Here is a 24,847-nt window from a genome sequence, read left to right as displayed (position 1 = left end):
TGTGAGTTCTCCCACGGTGCAGGGCAAGGACCCATCACAGGACCAACAGGAAGGCCAGGGTCTTAGAACAGTGGTTCTCATACTTGAGCTGCATCAGAATCACCTAGAGGTCAATTAGAACACAGATTGAGGGGCCCACCGCCCAGAGTTTCTGATTCTGTAGGTCTGAGAATTTCATTTCTAACAAATTCCCCAGGGATGCTCACACTGCTGGTCTGAGCACCTCACTTTGAAAACCACCATTTTAGAAGATAGTCTCAAACTTTGGGTATTGTCTTTCAAAAAACAAAACAAAACAAAAAAAGAGGCAGGGAGATGGGCCTGGTGTTGCGAGGCACCCGGTAGCAGAAGGGGAATGGAATGGGGACCAGGGACTGAGAAGGACAGGTGGTACAGGGTGACCTCAGACTTGACAGAAGGCTGTCACTAACTTTGGTTTATTGGTCTCTCTGTAGAGACATAAATAGGCATCATCTCCTGTTTACCTAAAGCGTTGTCCGCTAACAAGACAGCTGCCGCCACCCAGCAGGCCTACTTGAAGGCCTGGCAGCTGCCTGAGGAAAGCCTGTCTCCCGGCCGGCCCTTCTGCTCCTTGCCCCAGAGGGTTTTGAGCTTGCGATAGTACACCTTGCAGCTGAAACCCTCCTTGTAGCCCCCCTTGATGTGGCTCTTGAGGGAGTGCAGCGTCGGGTACATACGGCAGCAGGCCGCACACTTGTAGCCGTTCTGCTGGGCCGGGTACCACTTGGAGGCCATTAGGATGTCCTGGGATGTGATGTAGTCTGTGGAATCCAGGCCGTGTCTGGATTTCTTGGTGGCCTCTTGGGGGCAGGTGTTCTCTGGGGAGGAGGAGGATGAGCAGATGCTCTCAGCCGTGTCGTCTGGGAGGCAGCTGTCCCCCCTGCCCTCGTCCCGCTGCACCTCTGGGAAGCTGTAGGTCTCCAGGTGGCTCTCTCTGTCCTTGCATACAAAGTAGCTGTAAGGGGAGAACCAGGGCCGGTAGATGGTGCAATTCCTCCTCAGCTTCTCTCTGTTTGGGGGGTCCCCCGAGATGCAGCCTGCAAAGGAAAGGGCTGGGTCTGAGCCTCGAGCCGGGCAGGGAGCAGTGAGACCTGGGGTGGCTGGAGGCCGGGTGGAGAAGCAGAAGGGCAAGAAAGCAGGTAGTCAGGCAGGACCTCAGGTTACCTCTGCCCCTCCTTGAGTGCAGTTCTGAGAGCAGACAGAGGATGGGGTGGGGAGAGCAGGCTAAGGCCTTCCTTCCTGCTCTCCAGAGAAAAGCAGTTTGATCTCTAGGTAGAGACTCCCCTTGCAATGACTAAGCCTTGGCGTTTGTCAGGTGCATCCCTCCCTGCAGGCACCTTTCCTCTGCCTCCTCTGAGGATAGGCACAGGTGGCTCAGCAGGCAGCCAGACCTCTGGCCTCCTAGAGCCCCTCTTTCTACCACCACTGGTTGTGGCCGTTTCTCCAGCCTCGCTGTCTGCCTGCAACAGCCCAGTCAGGCAGAAAGTGCTGTTCTCCCTCAGCCTGAGAGACAGGAGAGGAGAAGCAGAGGACTTCACAGACCTGCAGGTCTCTGCTAAAGGAAGCACCGGACAGGAGACTGCAGTGGGGACAGGCAGCACGCGGCGATCCCACACACAGGCACCCTGCCCTTAGGGGAGCAGCCCCTGTTCCCCCAGCTTCTCACATGTGCCCACCTGAGTCAGAGAAGGCCTCACCTGCTGAGAGCACCGTGTTGTGCACCCCATGCCGGAGAGCGCCGCTTTGGTACTGGGGTGGCAGGGCCTGAGCTGGGCTGGACGCCTCAGTAGGAGACACAGTCTTTGCAATGCCTGGGTTACAAAGGAAACACTCTGGTGAGCTGAGCAAGGTTGGGCGTCCTCTTGTTGGGGCCCCTCCCCCCGAGACATACCTAGAGGTTCAACCTTGGTGCTTTAAGGCACTGCAAAACTGAAGCAAAACAATGACCTTTGTGGCATCCACATAGGCAGAGCTATTCTGGATGACCTCCTGGGGAATTCCAAATGGGGTGCTGGTGTCATTGAGGCCCTGGAAAGGTCCTCTCCAAAGAAGAATATAAGATGTGGACCAGATGACAGCTTTCTGCCTGGCCCTCCCCGCTCTTGACCCTCCTGCAGCTGAGAGAGAGAGAGGGGGGGGGGGGAGAGGGGGAGGGAGAGGGGGAGGGGGAGAGAGAGAGAGAGAGAGTGTGTGTGTGTATGTGTGTGTGTGTGTGTGTGTGTGTGTGTGTGTTTTCACTCTGCATTGCAGCCTTTGGGTCCCTGGAGGGCCCAGAGGAGGGAGTCTGGTCGAGGACCGCGTAGCTATGTTACAAGATCCCTTTGAGGACGAGAAGCCCATTTCTCCAATTAAAACGCCTCCCACCCACAGCCAGAGAGTGTTCAGGTGGACCCCAGCTGCCTGATGGTTGCTAATACTTGGATTAAGAAGCTGGCTTGCCTCAAATCGCAGAGCAGTGGCTGTGCTCAGTTTGGGAAACGGATACAAATGTCCCGTGTATAGGCAAACGGATGCTTAGGAGAACCACTTCACAGAACAGCATTTCTCAGACTTTCATGTGCATAGGAATCACCTGGAGATCTTGTTAAAAATGCAGATTCTGATTCAGCGGGTCTGAGGTAGGGCCTGAGATTCTGCCTTTTTCTGACAAGCTCCCAGGTGATGGTGACGTTGCAGGTCCATAGACCATGCTTTGAATAGCAAGTCCTCAGCACATTCAACTTTATTCCAGGATAGGCTCATCAGTTCCCCCCTGCCTTAGGTTCCTTCTGATGGATTGATAAGTCTAGATCTTCTCCAGGTTGTCAAAACAGGGCTGAAACTAGTACATACTCCTTACTTAGACAAACTGTCACTTTGAGGGTTCATGCAGATTCAGAGGGGGAAAAAAGCCTGATAACAAATGTTTCCCCCATCCTTCCCTTGCAAGAAATGAATCAACAGCAGGAACTACTTACCATGTAGGCAACATTTTGAAAAATTATTTTCTCCCCACGTGTAATTTGACTTTCTCACTAAATCGTGGTCCTGTAACATGATCTGGTAGAGTACTCAATTACAAGCTTCAGAAAACCACATTTTTGTGGCCCTAGTGGCACGAGAGTTTACCTGGCAAGCTGGTGGCACGTGAGGGCGTGATATCAGGAAAAGTGCTCAGAGCAGAGGAAGAGATTCGAGGTCCAGAAATGCTGAGGAGTGAGAAGTTCTCCATATTCTGACTACTGAAGTGTATGGAGGTCACACACGCCTGCTTCCAGGAGGCTGGTTGGGTTGTCCAGGCAATAAACATTCTGAGCTCAGCTGACATCACAAAAAGGCCACATGATTCTACTCGCCAGGGAGGTTATCCCTCTCGAAAGATGGATGGGGTCTGTAGCAAGCAAGATAAAAAAATTTTAAAGATGTTTTTCACTTGTCATTCTTCCGTGGCCTGTCTTGATTGGGGATACCCAGAGAGCGGGAGGAATGTAGTAGAGACCTGATAGCGATGTTGTCTATGCGCCCCCTCTGTTCTCTAGTGTCCCTTTTCCATGTCGTTGCTGTCACCACCCCCAGCTCTGGGATCCTCTGTCCTCTCTTAAAGACCTCTTTGCTTTTTTCATCTGCCTAACCTCTGTCACCAGATGTTTTCGTTGTTTTACGTTAGTTTCTGTTTTTTTGGTTTGGGGTATATTTTTTTACATTTCTCTTTGGAAATAATTTCAAACTTATAAAAAGCTGCAAAAATAAAATTTGAACAGGGAACATCCACGTAACCTGCATCTAGATTTTCCTATTGTTAACATGTTACTCCATTTGTCTTATCAATTCCCTCCCTCCCTCTCTGCCTCTATGTGTGCATACATTTTTTTGCTGAGATATTTGAAGGTAAATTACAAACATAATGTCCCTTTGTGCCTAAATACTTCAATATGTATGTCCTAAGAATAGGGACCAAATACTGTTTTAAATGGTGCTGTCTGTTTTTAGCAAATGACTGAAACATAAATGGGTGACTTAGCACCATTTTGCTCATTATAAGCAATTTGGTAGTAAGGCTACGTACTCAGAGTGGCGAGGTAGCCTCTTCTCTTTGCTTCCCTTCTGTCATGTAACAACGTGGCCAGCCTGCTAGCTAGAGGGTTGAAAGATGAGCTTGAAGGTGCCCCATTCTAGATCATCGTGACTAGATGCATACAGGGCTTTAGATCTAAAGGTGGGTATGTTTGTGCTGGGTGGGAAAGGTCTGGCCCAGCCCATAGTCAGCAGTGGGCTCCCCTCGCAGTGTGTGGAGCAAGTGTGAGTTAGCATGTGCATGTGAGATTCCAGAGTTGTCTTCCCGCCCGTGTTTATTCACAGTACTTAAACATTTGCAGGACAGTGCGGAGAATGAGATCTCATGGACCTCCTTCATAGCCTGGCTTGGAACGTTAGAACATGTTAGGGTGTAACTTGACGCCATGTACCTTGGCAACTTTGAGGGTATTGGCAGTCTCACTTGGCCGTCATGGTGTAGAGAAGGATCGTGGGTCTGGGAGTCAGTCTATGTGAGTTCTAACCCCTGCTCTGCCGTTACCTCCCTGTGCGGTATTAGGCAGACCTCTCTGCCACCTGCCTTTCCCATTTTGTTAATGTAGACGGTTGGAGTGGATGAATGAACGTCTTTCCGGTCTAAAATCTAGGGATTCACATGTTGGAAACGAGACAGCAAAAAAACGAGTGACGTACACAGGATCCAGAAGACTTAGAATTTCATGTTGCCTTGGCCCATTGCATTCCTCCCACTGCCAGCTAGGAACTTCAGATATACGTAATGTAAAGGGGCCTCAGAACATTGGGGGAAATACAGGAGGCTGCACCAGCACCTGTTTGTAGAATTTTTAAAATACGGCTCTGTTTTGGTTTATTAAAAAGCATATGGGAACCTGGTCATCCAGGTCCGTTACACTCCTCATAGCAGGACCCCTGTCTTGCATGCTATATCCTCTTGGTGGGCTGTTGCTGGTGACCCAGACGGGAGCTGACACTCCCATAGTGGTCGGTCACTACATAAAATGTGTCTCTCTCTCTCATTTGTTTCCCGCCTGCTTTCCGAGCCCCTTTCTCGGACAGGTAAGATACTGTCTTTCTTTTGGATGACCTTGGCCCCAGATGCTCCCCTCTGCTTGGCTATGTGCATGCTGGGGGGTGCTGTTAGGAGGGCCACCTGGTTGGGATCCAGTCACCTTTCTTTCTGCCATCGCCATTATTTTCTGAACCACCAAGCCTCCCGTCCTGACAGAGTGTGGGGTCATTAGTGCCTCCAGCAGGAAAGGGGCTCGCTGCACATCCCTCAGATGTAAAGATGAAGGGAGCCCCAGCCAGAGTCCTGCTTTGGAGAGAAGGGCAGTTTTTCCCAGCCTGACCTCAAGAGCCCCCGTGGACCGCTCCCAGAGGAGGGGTTTTTGAGTGTCTTTTGTAAATGGAAGAAGGCTTGGGGAATAGCTTTTCTACGATGTTAGCCCATAATGCAGTCAGTTTTAAGTATTCGTATCAAAAGTCAATTCAATGAATTTATTAAATGCCTACTGTTGTGCAAGGCCCTATGCTGAGCATTACAGACAAAAAATGTCACTTAAGATGCTTCTTCCCATCAAGGGACTTATTTTATTATTAAAGACAAGATGTATTTACCAGAAGACTTAAGAGAATTATGAAGAGAGTATATGATGAGCTATCTTTAAATTACTTAAGAATTCAGTGTATACATCCTGAAGGGTAGAGAAACAAGAAGTACAGGAAATCTAAAATGGTGCTTGATCCAAAAGTTATTTATGTTTCTTAGAATGTGTTTCTTCAATAATTATAATCAAAGGGGCTCACAATTTACAAGTCACTTTGCCAGGTGTTTCTGGTACTTACACTTTTAGAAGTGAATGTGTCTGCTCTGAACACTCACATTAAACCAGTAAGGAAACAGCCACAGAACTATATGAACCCGAAAGTGGTGGGGATTGGCCCTCTTCCCTGGCATATATCTCTTGAACATTTGCTCTAGTTTCATGGTGGCCCCAATACTTTCTGGTTTGGGGGGAAATCATTAAATGCTTTAGTTTCCAAAGGCTTCTCTGCTAGTTTGCAGAGTTCACGATTAAAGAAAAATTAGAAGGATATGGGACATGATAGGTAAATTATGCAAAAGTGGATGACATGGCAAGATTTATACTCTCAGGAGAAGACTCAAGAGTCGATACCCCTGTTGTGGGATGGGCCGGGATCTCCTCCTAGTGTGCTGGGTCTACGTCTGGAGCCCAGCCAGCCTGAACCAGTCGGCTCTGTGCCCCGTGTCCCAGGGATGCTCTAGTCGAGTTCCTAGCATGTCCCCTGCAGTGGTGCTTTTCTTGCACGTGGGTTAGGGGCAGTTACAGAGGTGAAGACTGTGGGGTTCATCACAGGGGGAGATCTCCACTCCTCCCACAGCTTCCTCCTGCTGCCCGAAGACCCTTAGCATATGGCTTATTGAGGTAGTTGGCTCAGAAGGGATATCTCTGCGTAAAACCACAATAAAGAGAAATGCTCCCCAGTGCCCAGGACTCAGCAGTGCAGAGCAGAGAATTGCTTTATGCAAAAGTTCAACAGAAGAAAACGTATACCCTAACCTCAGTTACTCTTAGGAAGGCTCGGCAGGAGTAGGCACTTAGCAGAGGTATTGACCAGGAGCAGAGCCTATGCCCAAATCGCTCTCCTCCTCTGAGACCGACAAAATATCTGGAGTAGCTGGTAAGGACAGCAACCTCAAGCCTGCTTCCAAGGCCCCAGAGTGGGTCTGGCTGCACTGAGGCCTGAGCTGGATTTCCTGGTGGGGAGAGGCTGCCTCTGTGCAAGTGTGTGGACAGCGTGGCTTAGAGCCCTGAGCTCTAGCCATTCCAACTACAGACCTCGGAGCTACTGTGGTCTCGGTCTCCACGATTCTCTATCTGCATTTCAGGGTATTTATTGAGCACCTACTGTGTGCCACACCCAGGCTAGCTGTTAAAGACACAAAGATGAATGAGACATGGCTTCTGCCCTGCAAGTGTTTACAACCCAGTGGGTCTCCTCCCAGCCCTTTGAGTTAATCTTTCCAGCCGAACAGAGATCCCTGAGAGGCAGACTGTGCACGAGGCATATTTAGGCATTTATTCCATTGCAAGGCAGGAGAAGTAGTGGCAAGAGCCCTGAGCTTTAGGTGAGAAAACCTGGGTTCTAGTTCCCACTGTGCCAGTAATTGGGCTGTGACCTCGGGCCCAGCAGTTCATTACTCTGAGCCCCATCTTCTTCCTCTGTAAAGAGAAATCTTACCATGCCCCACCTTACTAGCTTGTGAAGATTAAGTGAGCTGGCGTTTGTCAGCTTCCTCCTGCTTCCTTGGCACCAAGTGCTTTGTCCACTTGGCGTGAACTGGTTCTGAACCACCACTTAGCATCTCTCTGCATGCAGCTGTCCCATTCTCCCAAGTTCCACCTCCAAGAGAAGTGAGCATTTTTCATGGAGAAAACGTGCTACACATGTGACTTTTTAGCAGGGAGCTTCCAACTCCCAGCCTCATACTTGCCATCCCTCCACCAGCTTCTACCCCAGCGCCTGAGTCAGAGAGCTCCACATGTGCTCATGGCAGTGTAAAAATGTCACATCTCATTGCTTCATCCTTGTTTGTCTTTACTTCAAAGGGCCTGGTGACCCCAAGGTAAGGGGTTAAGCCATGAGTCAAGGAGGCATGTTTAAAGGGATACGTTAGCTTTTTTGTGGCTAGAGTTCATCACTGATTAACCTGGGTGAGGCAGAACTAGAATTTCTGGTCCCACATCCCATCAGAACAACTGGATCGGAAGGTTCAAGAGTGTCTTTGCTGCCTCCCTCTTGACTATTTCCAAAACCTCATGAAGTTACAAGTTGTGGGTGTGGTATCAAAAGTGATGGGGTCGAGGCCCCCCTCCCCTCCCCTCACCGGCTCTCTGTCTTTCCCTCTTTGTAGTCGACCACAGCATGTTTGAGAACTTGAACACGGCCCTCACTCCAAAGCTCCAGCCAAGCCGCTCCTTCCCCCACGTGTCCAGGCCCGCGGCCCCCTGCTCTGCCGCCCTGGGGTCTGTGGAGCCCGGAGGGCCTGGACTCTGGGTGGGCAGCAGCCAGCACCTCAAGAACCTGGGCAAAGCCATGGGGGCCAAAGTTAACGACTTCCTGCGGAGAAAAGAGCCCTCGAGCCTGGGCAGCGTGGGCACGATGGAGGTCAACAAGACTGCAGGGGCCCAGCTGGCCGGCGGGGCTGACGTGGATGACGGAAGGTGAGTGCATCTCTCCCTCCCGCCCTGACATCCTCACGGGTCTGGACCCACTGGAAGAGGCCTGCGACAAACTGTAGTGTCTAGAGGGGAGAATGGCCTTGGGGTAGGGACGGAGGTTGTCACGTAAAGAACAGCTGAAGGATCGGGCCATGTTTGCGGGAGCCGGCTTCAACGCTCCCACCACGGCTGACGTTTACGGCGTGCCCATCACGTCCTAGCGCCGTGCTGTGCTTCCGCTGCGTTATTTTACCGAACCCTGAAACAGCCTTCTGAGATGAAGTATATCATTTCCATTTTGCAGGTAAAGCAGGTTCAGAGAGGTAACGTGAGGAGCTTAAGGTTACAAAGTTAGTAACTGGCAGAGCTGGATTCAAACCCAGGCATTGCCGGAAGCTCCCCGGGGGGATTCTGACACCCAGCCGCGCCTGAGAAGTGCTGCCCTGACTGTTGGTAGTGGAGAAGCCGGCGTCTGGGGGAACCCACCGGTCAGGGGGGAGGGGAGCCTGCTTTGGCAGCCCTCCCGTGTCCAGCCTCGTTTTAGACACCTACACTCCCCAAGTGGTGATGCGCTTTTCAGGGCTATTGTGTAGGTTCTGACGGGACGCGGTTCACCAGTGGTCCCAGTGTTAACACTTCGTGCTGTTGTGAACACCGAGTGAGGAGGTGACAGGCCCAAAGCCATTTGTGCTCCAACTGCCGAGACTCGCACGCTAAACCAAGAACGAGAGCCCGGAGCGGAAAGCCCTTCCCGGGTGGGTGAGTGGAAGGTGCAGCACGGTGTCTCTCCAGCCTTATGTCAGCTCATGTCACCAACCTTATAGGTCATCCCTGCAGGAAGCATTCCCTCGGCTGGATCCCCCGCCTCCTACCACCAGGAAGCGAACCCCTCGGGCCCTGAAGACCACCCAGGACATGCTGATTTCATCGCAGCCAGTCCTAAGCAGTCTGGAGTATGGGACAGAGCTGTCACCTGGGCAGCCCCAGGACTCCCCTCCCACTGCCCAGCCCAGCCCAGCAGATGCTTCACAGCCAGAGGCCATCATGGAAATGGTGGACAGGGGCGAGGCTCTGCCCAATGGAGAGGTTTCCCTGTCGGTACCTGACCTAATCCACAAGGACAACCAGGACGAACCGAAGCTAAAGGTGACTGAGTGCCGAAGGGCCTCCTCCCCTGGCCTCATCGAGAGAAACGGCCTCAAACTCAGCCTGAGCCCCATCAGCCTGGCTGACCCTCTGGAGGACAGCAGCCCGCCTCCTCGGGCACGGACCTCCAGCCCTGACATGGAGGGCCCTCACCCAGACCTGCTGTCCTTTGAGTAGAGCTGCTTCTGCTCCTGCTGAGACCCCCTCCCCTCCGCTCGCTTCTTCACCGCACACCCTGGCCCTTGCCCCGGCTCCACCCTGCTGCGTGTCCTGCCTGCACAAGGCTCAGCAGAGCCAGTCTTCCACACGGGCTGCTGCAGGGCCACAAGTCCATGTGTAGTCCTAGTTCAAGAGTCCGTCCGTGGAATGGCTCCTTGGCGTGCTGGCTGCAGCCCTTGGATACCAGGGCGCCTCTGCTCCGAGTTGCCCTGGCTTCCCACTGACCTGCAAGGCCAGCAGCCCAGGATGAAGGGTATTCTCTCTGCCTGGCTCCCACATGCTTCCTGCTCTTCTCCATCCCATGCCCTCCTGGTTCCTTCCTTCTCCTCCCTGGGGGCCAGAGGCCTCCTGCCTCCGGAGGAATCAGGCTGGATGAGGGATGACGGGTTTGGCTCGATGTTGGGCCCAGGCCCAGAAAGCCGCATACCCTGAGCACAGCCCAGCCACAGCTCCTCCTGACCCCAAGACAGCACAGGCCCTTGGGTTGTTACCTCGCCTCTGCCCGTGTGGATGCAAGCCGGGGGCAGTGCTTACCAGACCTGAGACCTCAGGCAGCCGTGTCGACACCCCGGGTTCACAGGGTGTGTCTCGTCTAGCCTGAGGCAGGGCACGGAGCCAGCCACCGAGAGCGCCTGCCCGGCATGGGAGTGTGGAGAGGCACTGGGCAAGATGATGCAGCCAGCTACGCTCGGGCTCCTTGCACAGAAGAGACCCGGGCTTCCCTTGCTGTGCGTGAAGACAGGGCTAGGCAGGCCCTGGCAGAAGCAGCAGAGCACGTTCTGATTTTGTTTGGCGGGGAGGGCCCAGGAACCTGGCGTCCAGGGAGCTGGTCCCGAGAGAACCCAGAGCAGTAGTGGGGGAGGCAGTGAAAACGGGATGGGGAAAGAGTAGTCGTAAGGGCTCAGAGCAGCTTTTCAGGGTTTCCACAGCGTGATGTGATGTAGTTCTAGGGTCTAGGCGTGGTAAGTGCAGGAAGCAAGGTGAGAAGTGTGAGAGGTTGGATTGTGGTAGGAACCGTGGAGCAGGCCACGCTTAAGTAGGAGGCGCTCCGCTCTCGTACAGAAGGTGCTGTCTACCTGCCTGCCTCTGGGGTCTCTGTGAAGGACTGACAGTTCACACAGCCCCACTGGTTCTGCCCTCCTGGGTTAACCCACGTCTGTGTTCCTGTCTCCCACCAGGGGTCCTGTCATGCTGTTTTCCTGTGGCCAAGAGACCCTGTCGGGGGGTGATCCCAACCCCGGGGGCCTTTGCAGCAAGAAGAGAACATGCCTTTTTTTGAGCAAGGTGGCTGGGTCCCTGGGAGAAGGCTGGGAGTGGCACATCTGGCCAGAGTGGGCTGTTCAGTTCTCCTTCTGTGACTCCTGCCGCCTCCCCTTTTCTATTCTTTGTTCAGCTTCCCACTCTGGGTGCCCCAGAGCTCACTGCCCACTTCATCTCATCACCCAGTTCCTGCTCCCCAGGAACCACCCCTGCCTTATAAAATGTCCAAGCTAACTCCTGTAGACCTGGGAGCCTCGGGGGACCACCGGGATGCAGGTGCCCTTCCCGCCTCCTTGCTTCTGCAGCCGGGGGCCTTGCCGTAGCTCTCCCGCCGCCTTTTCTCCTACCCTGCGTTCTCAGAGTGAAGCTTTGTCTCATCTTCCTCAGGAGGGTCCAGGCACGCCGGGCACCTTGCAGGCCGTGGTGAAGTGAGGAAGGCTGTTACTGAATTGAGTCGATCCTGACTTACTCCAGGAATATCACAAAGATGTTGATCTCTGACCCTGATGCTCAGAAGTTCTCAGGACTAGCATTTGGGGGCCCGTGAGTTTTCCCACAATGGCTTGGGGTTCTGCACAAAACACAGAGCTGGGGGCAGAGAACTAAACCCACGTGCTGGCAGCTAGCCCACTCTCATCTGTGCTTCCATCCCAGAAGCTTGGTTTGCTTCTCTGATGGGAAACTTACCAGGTTCCTGCACTCTGGGGCTACTCCTCTCCCAGAGACCAGGGTGGCTCTGGCCGGGTGTTATTGTAGCCATAGGTGCAGAGGTGGCAGGCCCGGGCTGACTTAAGCACCCTGCTCTCTGCTCCACACCCAGCCGCTGCTGAGGTCCTGGCCCTCAGACCCAGGGTTAGCCCAGGGATCCTATCAGGCTGTCCCAGGACCGTGGCCAGGGTGGTCCCAGTGTTCCTTGGACTTGTGTCTAGTACCAAACAAGGAGCTGTGGGACCCTGCTTCAATGTCTGGGTGGCCTCTCTGTGATCTCCATCTCAGCCATCCTTCTACAGGAGGGGTGAGGCTGCTACCGGGTGGAGGAGCTCTCTGAGGCTAAAATCAGGTCCTAGATGTGACAGAGAGTGCCTGGTGCCAGGGCTAAGTGTAGCCCAGAGGCCAGTAGGAACAGCGACTTCTATCCTGCTGAGGGCCCCGGCTCAGACCAGCTCTCTATGCAAAGCCCCACTTGACTTCCCGTGTCCATGTCAACAGCCTGACCTGCCCGTGACTGCGGCATGGCAGTCACCCCCCTGACACACCCCTCATGGTGAAGCCAACTTCTCTGGAAGCTTGGCCCAGTCTGCTCAAGGACAGGGTACTGAGGAGAAATGAAGGGCCTGTCTTCTGTGTCCACAGGAGGAAGCTGGGGCCACAGAGTTTTTTTCTCTCCCTGTCACCCACTGTCCTGTATTCCCATATTCAGCAATAGTTTTACCCTGATAGATGCAAGGTGAGCTTCCAGAACTTGGCAGGAAGGTGGCCTATTCCCCTGCATGGAGAGAAATGTATCTGTGTTAACGAATGTGGGTGATATGAAGACATTCATGTAGTCCATCAACTTTTAAAGAACAAAGAGGTTGGCCCCCGTTTGGGGAAAGAAGAATATTACAGAGCTATTCCAAGTGTTTTCTAGAGATTTTATATTTATATTTTTAGTAATCTTCTGGTAGAAGGAAACTACACAATAAAATGATTTGGTTTGGTTTTGCTGGTTTGGTTTTTTGCTCCTGACTGATGCAGAGTGGTTGGTTTTTCTGAAGGCTGCCTTATTGAGCGGAGAGCATTGGCCTTTTGCTTTGTGAGCCTGGAAGAGTGAGACGTGAGGATGATGGGCACTGATGACAGATCTCCAGCACGAGACCTTGGGAGGAAATGATCTCTCGGGATGTGCCCTCACACGTTCCTCTAACTGGCTGGCTGCTGTGGAAGTGTCCCTCTTCCAACCAGACCTACGTCTGGTTCAGGGCATCAACATCAAAGGCGCAACCTTCCCCCTCAGAAGGAAGCAGGGAGGAAATGCGAGTGACCACCAGAGCGTCCACCTGGGGTCCACAGCCCTCTCCCATCAAGGAGGGGACAGAGCTAGGTGTGCACACAGGCACTCTTCAGAGAGGGATCAGAGCTGCCATCAGATTCGGAGTCATTAGCAATGTTGGGAAAAAACTCGAAGCTGCTGATGTAGGCACTAACCCCAGAGTGGGGCAACCCAGATGCTCCTTACTGAGACAGCATGGCTTGGGGCAGCGGTGGCCGGAAGCCCCTTTAACCCCCTTGCTGCCCCTGGTTGGTGTCAGACCAGGAGACCCAGAGGACCCCCAGCTGAGAGTTGGCCAGACCTTTGACCTCCTCAAAAGGGACAAAGTAAAGAAGAGAAAGGAAGGGGAAGGAAAAGAAGCCACACACATTTCTAAAGGGGGAAGGATGGGCCCTTTCTGCCCAGCCCTATCATTCGCCCCCACGATGTGCCAGGGGTCCCTCCCTGGGGACATCAGAAATGTCTCAGGCATGAGGCTGTCTCCAGCCTTTCCTGCATTGAATTCCACTCCTGCACTTCCTTTGTCAGAGGACGAGCACGAAGACCACGGGCACTCACACTGCTCGCTCGCTCTGGAGTGGGGAGCAGCGTGTTGTTCTGGGAAAGCAGGAGTAACACAAAACCCAATCCAGCATATCCCATGCCTGGGAAAAGGCATTGAAAGTACTTACAATAGCAACTTCTTCCTTTAAGCTAAGTCCAGTGACTATTCTTTGGGTGACCTCTCCCGTTGGATGGCTTCAGGATCAACTTCTGCAGTCATTCAGGTGTGAAATGTGCCTTTCGTATGCTTTTCTTTCCCACTATTATGCAAAGGAGTTATTTTTGGCTGAGATCAAATATGAAAAACTATAATGTAAAAATTAAAAACTTCTGAGGAAATTTTTAAGTGTGAAAAAGGATGTGAATATGTCACATTTTTTAATGCTGTGCTCTGAGCCTTTGGTCTAGAAGCTGGGATACAAGGATGCATGTATTCAGACAACATATCCAAGCCTGTCTGTGAGCTGAGTGCTGTCTGGGGCACAGTGGTAACACTGGTGAAGAGACACCTGGTTCTGTCTCTCACTATGCCCACGATGGGTGAGGACACCACGGAACCTGCCTTCCTGTTATGCTAACAGGCTATGTTAGCGTAGCCTGTTATGCAATGAAGTACCAAATTGGGGGGGGGGGGGCGAGTAATTTCAACTAAGTGTTTTTCAGACTCTGAGCTTAATCTGCCTATAGTGGTTGCTGAAGGAAACGAACAAATCAGAGGTCATCAGGAAGCCCACTTCATTCCTAAAGTCTGTGCCTGTGCTGGTGAGGAACCCCAGCTGGCATTCAGAATTTATGGAATTAGCTAGTCTGGGACTGCACCTCAGATACTACTCCAAGCTCAGAGAATTCCTTCCTGGTCAGTTTGCTCTCGGACATCTTCCGAATCCCTTTGAAGTCTGTGACTCCTGGGAGTATTCTAGAACCGTCTGTGCTTCAACTCCCTGTCCCCTCTCTACCCACATCTCCACCACCGCAGGGCTCCCCAGATCAGCCTGCCAACCGCTGGTTACGCCTCCTTGCCTTTGAGACTTTGGCCCTCGGGGTCCCCTGGGCTTCACTCAGCATTGCCCCTGCCAGCCAACCACTGGGTTTGAGGTGCCCGATCTGGGGCCCCCACTGTGGCTCCCCTCTGAGTGGGAACAAGTAATTAAGTCCACACAAAGAAATGCAGCTCTCCTAGATGAAGCCCCACCTAACCCCGAACAGCTTGCAGACAACATTCAGTGTCTTTCCTCTCTCCCAAGGAAATCCACTCTGGAAACCTTCATTTCAGTTGTCCAGAGAAAGCATCTTCAAGGACTTTGCCCCTCCAGGGTGCCCTCCTCCCTGCCTCTGTTTGCACTGGGTCACACGATGAAAGCCCGGAGTCCCCTCCATGACTTACCACTAATGAGAAAATTCCTCCACGTTCGTATCTAGGGCCCGACCCGTGGAGACACAAATCCTCTTTGTGTCCAGCTTATCTCCAGCTGCTGCCATGATAAATAGTCCAGCTCGAGGGAGCCCAGGGAAGCTCTACCCCACGGAACGAATCACTTGGTTACTGACCATACAGGGAAGCCAGCTTGAGGAAATATTTAAGGACAAACTCAGACACCAGGCTACTTTCTCCCTCGTGGGAGGTGCCTGAGGAATCTGTCCTTTTCGGAGCAGGAAACGCTGCCAGTTTCTCTCTCTTGGAAAAGACAAAAAAAAAAAGGAAAAAGAAAATTCCCCAAAGCAAAAGGCAGTCTCCCAACAAACTGCAACTTTTGTTTTGCGTTTTACTGTTTAACAAGTCAGTGGTTTCCAGTGCCATCTGCTTGGCCACCTTCTTCCTTAGAGCAGCAGTTCCCAACCTTTTTGGCAGCAGGGACTGGTTTCGTGGAAGACAGTTTTTCCATGGACCGGCGGCGGGTGGGGGATGGTTTTGGGATGATTCAAGCGCATCACGCGTGTTTTCTCTTGTCCGCCATCCTACGTGCGGTTGGATTTACTCCTCACCATGTCTTCTCACAAGACTTTCAGGAATAAATGGCCAGAAATAAATAAGACTTGCTGGTAGTAGTAATGGTCCAGGTATATTAGATTTTTAGACTGAGGCGCTTGATAGAAATTTATTAGAAAAATAGGTGCGGGTCAACGATTGTCTAATTGTTTTTAATCTATTTCCTTCTAACACATTCCTCCTATTCAGTGGTTTTTAAACAGCCATGCAGTTTTCGTCTAGACGAGCCTGATTTTGATATTCCATTTATCCCAACTGAAGCCTGGCTAAATGGACTAAAGGTTTAAAAGGCCCACATTACCTTTTTACTCTTTCTCTGCTAGAGAAATTTCATCTCTGCTCTGCTTAACAAATCAGTGTTTAGGCAGTTTTTAGTGGTTTGGGGTTTTGTTTCTGTGCATGTGCTGTGTTTTTTTGTTTTTTGTTTTTGGTCTTCTGTAGCATTCAGACTAATGAAGTAAACACTGTCAAGTGACTTTCTTCTGGCCAAGAGAAAAAAAGTACACTTTATTTCTATTATTATTACATTGTAATATATAATGAAATAATTCTACAACTCACCGTAGTGCAGAATCAGTGGGAGCCCTGAGCTTGTTTTCACCTGCCACTCACTGATAGGGTTGTGATATGAGTCTGCAAGCAATTGGTTCATTATGGTCTCTGTGCAGTCAAACCTCTCTGCTAATGATAATCTATATTTGCAGCCACTCCCCGGTGCTAGCATCACCGCCTCAGCTCCACCTCAGATCATCAGGCATTAGATTCTCATAGGGAGCGCACAACCTAGATCCCTCGCATGCGCAGTTCACAGGAGGGTTCGCGCTCCTATGAGAATCTAATGGCGCGGCTGATCTGACAGGAGGCGGAGCTCAGGCGGTAATGCGAGCCTTGGGGAGCGGCTGTAAATACGGATGAAGCTTCGCTCGCTCACCCGCCACTCACCTCCTGCTGTGCGGCCCGGTTCCTAACAGACCAAGGACTGGTACCAAGGTGTGGCCCGGGGGTTGGGGACCTCTGCCTTAGAGCACCCTCCGTGTTTGCCGCCAGTAGCATCTCTACACTCCTGTTTATTACAAAACTCCCGCCGGTTTGGTCTGGTGTGTAAGCACGGCCAAGTGTCCAGCCTGCTTCGTGGGCTAACTCGTGGCAACTTACAGCATCTCCCTATGGCTACCATGGGGTGGCTCTGGTTAGTCCAGGCCACTATGGCAGCAAAGGGGCAGCCCGGCCTTTGAGATGGAGGGACTGGAACTCCATCAGCCCTGCAGCTTCAGCCAGTGGATGCGCTCCCTCTGCATCCTGAGCCCACAATGGATGGTCCCAGGTGCTGGACAGGAAAACCCAGAACAAGCTTGTACTACCTTCTGGTCAGTCTCTGGGTATCTGGTAAGTTGTGTTTGTCAAACTTCCTTGCTCAGTTTAAGTCCTGGGTCCTCTGAGTCAAGAACTGTCAGAAGGTCTTTGCAGCAGACCTGGTAAATTCCCTGTAGGCTGGGCCAAGGTGTGACATTTCTAGGAACTGAGTCTTCTGCAGAGGTTGCAAAGGCCTTGTGGAAGGTGATCCCACGTGTCATAAAGCTGAAGGAGGAGGCTGTGCCCATGGTCAGCAGCCCTGCCCATGCCTCTCCCCACGTCCCACTCATTCATCAATCAGCAGTTATGTAGGTAGTATAGATTGTCACGAGGCTGGGGACTCTTCTGGGAAGTGCGTGGGGGAGGGGGAGCCGGGCTGTCTGTGCTCAGGACCGTCCACAGTCCTGCCCAGCAGACCTTGCCAGCTTCATCTGCTACCACTGCCTCTATGTCCCAGTACCCCACCATCCCAAACTGCTTAGAATTACCTCCACATCTTTGTTCAAGAATGTCCATCGGCCCCATCACCCCCACCTTCCTTCTCTTTCCTGTGACTCTTCCAGGCTATCCTAGTTCATCCTTCAGATTTCAGCTCAGGCATCCCTTCCTCTGGGGTCCCTGCCCAGACACCACCCCCAGCCCATCCTCTGCGCCTGGGTGGCACCCTGTGCGTTCCTCCGTGCTGGCACATGCCATGTGACATAGGAAGTATCAAGAGCTGCCTCCTGTTGTCTCTCCCACAAGTCTCTGAGCTCCTCAAAGGCGGGGGCCTTGTCATCTCCATCTCTGACTCCTCGGTCCCAGGCACAGCACCTGGCACGTCGCTTGATAAGGATGTGCTTTGAGCTGAACTAAACTCACAGAACGTGTCATCTGATTTGGGAGCTTTTATATACGTGTACACACACAATCTAGTGCCAAGTGAACCCCACCCCTTTCAGCCTCCTTCCTCAGGGCCTCCACCCACAGGCAGTCTCTGTACCTGATCACCCACTGCAGAGGATTGAGAAAGGCCATTTTCAACGTGGAAAATGATGAATGGGCCAGTGTGTAGCTCATTTCTCTCCAGCCAGAGCCTTCATTAATTCTGCCTCCCGGACGAGTGACACCTTGCCATGGAGACGGCAGAAGCAGGCACTTATAAGAAGGGTCGCACTCCCGTTCCAGGCACCTGCCCACCTCTGGTTGCTGCTCCTCCAGCTTCACTCAGGTCCAGTTCTTAATATTCGTACTTTACTATTTTGGGCTTTGCTATTCATTGATGCTTTATTATATTTCTAAAGCTCCTATACATTCCAGGAATTGTGCTAATCAATTTACGTTCATTATCTCATTTGTTTTTCTCAATAGCCCTGCAAGAGAAGTCCCTTTACGCCCGTTCTTTAGATACAGACAAAACCTTACTGCATTCAAATAATTCACACACATGCTGTCATTAATCCTTTATCTTGTGAGGTAGTTATTTCAGCCCCATTTTATAGATGGGTAAACTGAGATTGAGGTAATGACTAAGCAGATTTGCCTGAGTCTTACAACTGATAAAAAGCAGAGCTAGATGTGTAGGCCTAGGTTTTTAGACCCGAGGAGCAGACAGCTTCCCCACCACCACATGGTTCTTCTCTGTTTCCATCACACCAGTCTGATAAAAATTTCCCGGACATGTTCATGGCCCAGAAACATCTTGTTGAATTGGACCATCTCCAGGGGTGAATGCAATTTCATTAAACACTGAATATTCATGTGGGATGGGAATTTAGAGACCCATTCACCAATCCCTCATTTTACAGAAGAGGAAACAGCAAAGGCTATAGTTTTTCAGTGTTAACCTGTGCTGGCGTGGTTTCTGATTCCTCACTATAGCTCTATGCGGTAAGAATCATTAACTCCATTTTCTAGACGAGGCTGGCCAGAGGCTTAGGGAGTTTCAGCAACTTGCCCAAAGTTACTCTACCAGTAAGTGACAGAGCTGACTCTGGTGCCTCTTGAAAACATCCGTTCTGAATGGTTTTGGTGTAAATCTGCTCTATGAATTGCAAGGATTTCAGCCCCAAGCAGGAGTGGCAGAAGTATTTCTATTGCATCTCAAATTGCAAACTCAGGGAAGGCTGGCTCATACACTAATCTTGCTATTGACACTGGAGATTAAGCATTCAAATGAGAGATGAGTATTAGTGAGAGGAATGTTTCCGTTTTTGTAGCTACCATAGTTCCTCAGCAGTGCTAAACAAACAAAAAACCCTCAGCTCAGTACCTGTTTTCTTGGTGGTTGTCTGACCTCTTGTGGCTGACTTTAGGCATTACAGTTTCTGGCCGCTAATTTCTGCCAAGAGGCAGCTTTTAGTGATGAAAATAACGTACATTCATGAGATAAGTACTTACCTCCTTTGGAAAGGCTTGTAATTTTCCTAAGATCATTCAACAAATAATATGGGAAAGGAGAAATAAAACAGATGATACTTCTTTACTAGGAATTCCAGTTGGAGAGAGAAAACAGAAGGGGAGGAAATCTTTGAAAAAAATGAGAATTCTCCAAAAGTACAGAAAGGTTAAAATCTTAAGAATAAAATGACATATAGACCTTCAAACAGGATAGAGGAGGAAAAACTCAGACACATTTACAGGGAAATTTAAGATCATAAAGACAAACCACCTTTCACTTCTTACCTGTCAAAAAAAAAAAAAAAAAGATACACCATCTTTAAAGTTTCCAGAAAAAGAAGATTGGCTATAAAGGAGAATCAGATTGACATCAGACATCTCAATAGGAATTCTAGATACAAAATAATAATGGCTTAATATTTGATATTGTTGAAAGAAAAAAAAACACTAAACCTATATTTTATATTCAGTTAAACTATCATTTGAATGAGTGTAAAATAATATTATGAAGCATATAAGACTGCAAAAGGTTACTTCTCAAAGACCATCTTTGAAAATATTCTTGGAGGAAATATTGCAGTAAGAAAAGAAGTGAACTCAGAGAGTTCTATGTGTTTGTAAATATGTAGGAAGTAAGGATGAGTAATTGATTCACTAAAGCTTACTGTTATTTAAATGGTAAAGGACCCAAAAGGAGTAGATAATAATAATTCAAATTTTAGATCAGAAAATGAGGTGGGATTAATTATGATGACAAAAGGGAAATGAGAGTATTCTTAATTATAACAACATATTTTGAGGTTTTTAGGTAGGGAAAAGCAAAAATACAGGTTTTAATAGGCTATGGATAACCACCATAATTTTTTTTAAAATAGAGGTTTCAAATCAGCAGGGGGAAAGCCAATGAAAAGCAGAAGAGGAGAAAAAAAAAGAAACAAAATGTATAGTAAATGGAAAGAATGGAATAAGATTTCTATCTTCACTCAGGCTTCTGTAACAAAATACCATAGAATGGGCAGGTTAAACAACAGACATTTTCCTCGACTTTCTCGCAGGGAAGTCCAAGGTCAAGGTGCCAGCAGATTCTGTGTCTGGTAAGAATACTTCCTGAGGTGCAGACAACCACCTTCTTGCTGTGTTCTCACAAGGCCTTTCCTTGCGCTTGCGGGTGGAGAGAGAGCTCTGGTGTCTCTTCCTCTTCTTATACGGGCCCTGAACCTATTGTGAGAGCACCACCTCATCTAAACCCAATTCCTTCCCAATGGCACTACCTCCAAATAGTATCACGTCAAGGGTCAGAGCTTCAACATATGGTTTTTGGAGGGACAAAAACATCTGGCCCATAACAATGGCAGAAATAAATTCAAATCGAACAAATTATAATAAATATAAGTGTATTGAACTCACCAAACCAAACAAGGAAAACGTAAGTTGGAAAAAAAAAAAAAGATCCAGCAATACTTTGTCTACAGAAGACAGGGTTAAAACAAAAGATATGAAAAAACTTAAAAACAAAGGGATGGAAAATTATATAATGAAAAGTGTGGATGAAAAAGTCTGGATAGATTTTTTGCCTCGATTGGTTCAAGATAGTGGAGAAGAAGGGTGTGAATGCACTCCCTGTTGTGAGAGCACTGGAATCACAACTAACTGCTGAACAATCATTGACAGGAAGACACTGGAGCTCATCGGAAAAGATACCCCACATCCAAAGACAAAGGAGAAGCTGCAATGACGATAAGAGGGGCGCAATCACAATAAAATCAAATCCCATAACCACTGGGTGGGTGACTCACAAACTGGAGAACAGTTATACCACAGAAGGCCACCTACTGGAGTGAAGGTTCTGAGCCCCACGTCAGGCTTCCCCACCTGAGGATCCGGCAACGGGAGGAGGAATCCCCAGAGAATCAGACTTTGAAAGCTAGTGAGATTTGATTGCAGGACTTCGACAGAACTGGGGGAAGCAGAGACTCCATTCTTGGAGGGAACACACAAAGTAGTGTGTGCAGCAGGACACACGGGGAAGCAGCAGTGACCCCATGGGAGACTGAACCAGACCTACCTGCTAGTGGTGGAGGGTCTCCTGCAGAGGTGGGGGGGTGACTGTGGCTCACCATGAGGACAAGGACACTGGCAGCAGAGCTCTGGGAAGTACTCCTTGGCATGAGCCCTCCTGGAGTCTGCCATTAGCCCCACCATAGAGCCTGTTGCCTCCAGTGCTGAGTTGCCTCGGGCCAAACAACAAACAGGGAGGGAAATCAGCCCCACCCATCAGCTGACAAGTGGATTAAAGTTTTACTGAGCTCTGCCCACCAGAGCAACACCCTGTTCTACCAACCACCAGTCCCTCCCATGAGGAAGCTTGCACAAGCCTCTTAGATAGCCTCATCCACCAGAGGGCAGACAGTAGAAGCAAGAAGAACTATAATCCTGCAGCCTCTGGAAGGAAAACCACATTCACAGAAAGACAGACAAAATTAAGAGGCAGAGGACTATGTACCAGATGAAGGAACAAGATAAAACCACAGAAAAACAACTAAATGAAGTGGAGATAGGCAACCTTCCAGAAAAAGAATTCAGAATAATGAAGTGAAGATGATCTAGGACCTCGGAAAAAGAATGGAGGCAAGGATTGAGAAGATGCAAGAAATGTTTAACAAAGACCTACAAGAATTAAAGAACAAACACCTAGAAGAATTAAAGAACGAACAAACAAACAGAGATGAACAATACAATAACTGAAATGAAAAATACACTAGAAGGAATCAATAGCAGCATAACTGAGGAAGAAGAACGGATAAGTGACCTGGAAGACAGAATGATGGAATACACTGCTGTGGAAGAGAATAAAGAAAAAAGAACGAAAAGAAATGAAGATAGCCTAAGAGACCTCTGGTACAATATTAAACGCACCAACATTCACACTATAGGGGTCCCAGAAAGAGAAGAGAGAGAGAAAGGACCCGAGAAAATATCTGAAGAGATTATAGTAAAAAATTTCCCTAACATGGGAAAGGAGGTAGCCACCCAAGTCCAGGAAGCGCAAGAGTCCCAGACAGAATAAACCCAAGGAGAAACATGCCAAGACACATAGTAATCAAATTGACAAAAATTAAGGACAAAGAAAAATTATGAAAAGCAACAAGAGAAAAATGACAAATAACATACAAGGGAACTCCCATAAGGTTAACAGCTGATTTCTCCTCAGAAACTCTACAAGCCAGAAAGGAGTGGCACAATATATTTAAAGCGATGAGAGGGAAGAACCTACAACCAAGATTACTCTACCCGGCAAGGATCTCATTCAGATTCAACGGAGAAATCAAAAGCTTTACAGATAAGCGAAAGCTAAGAGAATTCAGCACCACCAAACCGGCTCTACAACAAATGCTAAAGGAACTTCTCTAAGTGGGAAACACAAGAGAAGAAATGGACCTACAAAAACAAACCCAAAACAATGAAGAAAATGGTAATAGGAACATACATATTGATAACTACCTTAAATGTGAATGGATTAAATGCTCCAACCAAAAGACACAGGCTCACTGAATGGATACAAAAACAAGACCCATCTATATGCTGTTTACAAGAGACCCACTTCAGACCGAGGGGCACATACAGACTGAAAGTGAGGGAATGGAAAAAGATTCCATGTAAAAAATGAAAAGAAAGCTGGAGTAGCAATACACTTATCAGATAAAATAGAATTTAAAATAAAGAATGTTACAAGAGACAAGGAAGGACACTACATAATGATCAAGGGATCAATCCAAGAAGACGATATAATAATTATAAATATATATGCACCCAACATAGGAGCACCTCAATACATAAGGCAAATGCTAGCCACTATAAAAGAGGAAATTGGGGCTTCCCTGGTGGCGCAGTGGTTGAGAGTCCGCCTACCGATGCAGGGGACACAGTCTAGGAAGATCCCACATGCCACGGAGTGGCTGGGCCCATGAGCCATAGCCACTGAGCCTGCACGTCCGGAGCCTGTGCTCCCCAAAGGGAGAGACCACAACAGTGAGAGGCCCGCATACCATAAAAAAAACAAAAACAAAAACCAAAGAGGAAATTGACAGTAACACAATAACAGTGGATGACTTTAACACTTCACTTACACCAATGGACAGATCATCCAGGCAGAAAATTAGTAAGGAAAATAAGCTTTAAATGACCCAATAGACCAGATAGACTTAATTGATATTTAGAGGACATTCCATCCAAAAACAGCAGATTACACTTTCTTCTCAAGTGCACACGGATCACATCTTGGGTCACAAATCAAGCCTCGGTAAATTTAAGAAAATGGAAATCACATCAAGCATCTTTTCCGACAACAATGCTATGAGATTAGAAGTCAATTACAGGGGAAAAAAACGTAAAAAACACAAACACATGGAGGCTAAACAATACGTTACTAAATAACCAAGAGATCACTGAAGAAATCAAAGAGGAAATCAAAAAATATCTAGAGACAAATGACAACGAAACACGATGATACAAATCTATAGGATGGAGCAAAAGCAGTTCTAAGAGGGAAGTTTATAGCAATACAATCCTACCTCAAGAAACAAGAAAAATCTCAAATAAGCAATCTAACCTTACACCTAAGCAACTAGAGAAAGAAGAACAAACAAAACCTAAAGTTAGTAGAAGGAAAGAAATCATGAAGATCAGAGCAGAAATAAATGAAATAGAAACAAAGAAAACAATAGCAAACATCAATAAAACTAAAAGCTGGTTCTTTGAGAAGATAAACAAAATTGATAAACCTTTAGCCAGACTCATCAAGAAAAAGAGAGAGAGAACTCAAATCAATAAAATCAAAAATGAAAAAGGAGAAGTTACAGTGGACACCACAGAAATACAAAGCATCCTAAGACACTACTACAAGCAACTCTATGCCAATATAATGGACAATCTGGAAGAAATGGACAAATTCTTAGAAAGGTATAACCTATCAAGACTGAACCAGGAAGAAATAGAAAATATGAACAGACCAACCACAAGTAATGAAATTGAAACTGTGATTAAAAATCCTCCAACAAACAAAAGTCCAGTACCAGACGGCTTCACAGGTGAATTCTATCAAACATTTTGAGAAGGGCTAACACCCATCCTTCTCAAACTCTTCCAAAAAATTGCACAGTAAGGAACACTCCCAAACTCATTCTATGAGGCCACCATCACCCTGATACCAAAACCAGAAAAAGATACTACCAAAAAAGAAAATTACAGACCAATATCACTGATGAATATAGATGCAAAAATCCTCAACAAAATACTAGCAAACAGAATACAGCAACACATTAAAAGGATCATACATCATGATCAAGTGGGATTTATCCCAGGGATGCAAGGATTCTTCACTGTATGCACATCAGTCAATGTGATACACCATATTAACAAATGAAGAATAAAAACCATATGATCATCTCAATAGATGCAGAAAAAGCTTTTGACAAAATTCAACATCTATTTGTGATAAAAACTCTCCAGAAAATGGGCACAGAGGGAACCTACCTCAACATCATAAAGGCATATATGACAAACCCACAAAAAACATCATTCTCAATGGTGAAAAACAAAGCATTTCCTCTAAGGTCAGGAACAAGACAA

The 24,847-nt window shown here is 48.6% G+C and overlaps 2 protein-coding genes across 5 annotated transcripts in view; one reads left to right on the top strand and one right to left on the bottom strand.

Annotated features, from left to right (window-relative positions):
* LOC101284709 (carboxyl-terminal PDZ ligand of neuronal nitric oxide synthase protein) overlaps positions 1–12,627 on the top strand; it is a 308,869-nt gene extending 296,242 nt beyond the window's left edge. For 3 of the 4 annotated variants that reach the window (XM_049709116.1, XM_049709118.1, XM_004282024.4), the window contains 2 exons: positions 7,994–8,303; positions 9,125–12,627. In XM_049709116.1, coding sequence (XP_049565073.1) covers positions 7,994–8,303; positions 9,125–9,623 — 809 coding nt within the window. In that variant the 3' untranslated portion in view covers positions 9,624–12,627. The remainder of the gene's footprint in view (positions 1–7,993; positions 8,304–9,124) is intronic. The other variant, XM_049709120.1, reaches the window with a different exon arrangement.
* Positions 417–15,372, bottom strand: SPATA46 (spermatogenesis associated 46). Its single transcript, XM_004282026.3, has 4 exons — positions 14,885–15,372; positions 3,130–3,391; positions 1,719–1,832; positions 417–1,058 (listed from the first exon to the last, which is right to left on the bottom strand). The coding sequence occupies exons 2-4, from the start codon at positions 3,326–3,328 to the stop codon at positions 532–534; spliced, it is 840 nt and encodes a 279-aa protein (XP_004282074.2). The 5' UTR covers positions 3,329–3,391; positions 14,885–15,372; the 3' UTR covers positions 417–531.
* Positions 15,373–24,847: the final 9,475 nt, after the last annotated feature.

This window comes from Orcinus orca, chromosome 1 (genome assembly GCF_937001465.1).
Source record: "Orcinus orca chromosome 1, mOrcOrc1.1, whole genome shotgun sequence".
Taxonomy (NCBI): domain Eukaryota; kingdom Metazoa; phylum Chordata; class Mammalia; order Artiodactyla; family Delphinidae; genus Orcinus; species Orcinus orca.
This window is presented reverse-complemented; position numbering and strand designations above follow the sequence as displayed.

Bases quoted from the DNA above. Each gene is read 5' to 3' on its own strand.
- SPATA46 (XM_004282026.3), bottom strand. From the start codon at position 3,328: ATGTCAGCTGAGCTCAGAATGTTTATTGCCTGGACAACCCAACCAGCC. The intron at 1,833-3,129 runs GTAAACTCTCGT...TTTGTAACCCAG, and splicing joins ACGTGCCACCAGCTTGCCAG to GCATTGCAAAGACTGTGTCT. The intron at 1,059-1,718 runs GTGAGGCCTTCT...TTTCCTTTGCAG, and splicing joins CAACACGGTGCTCTCAGCAG to GCTGCATCTCGGGGGACCCC.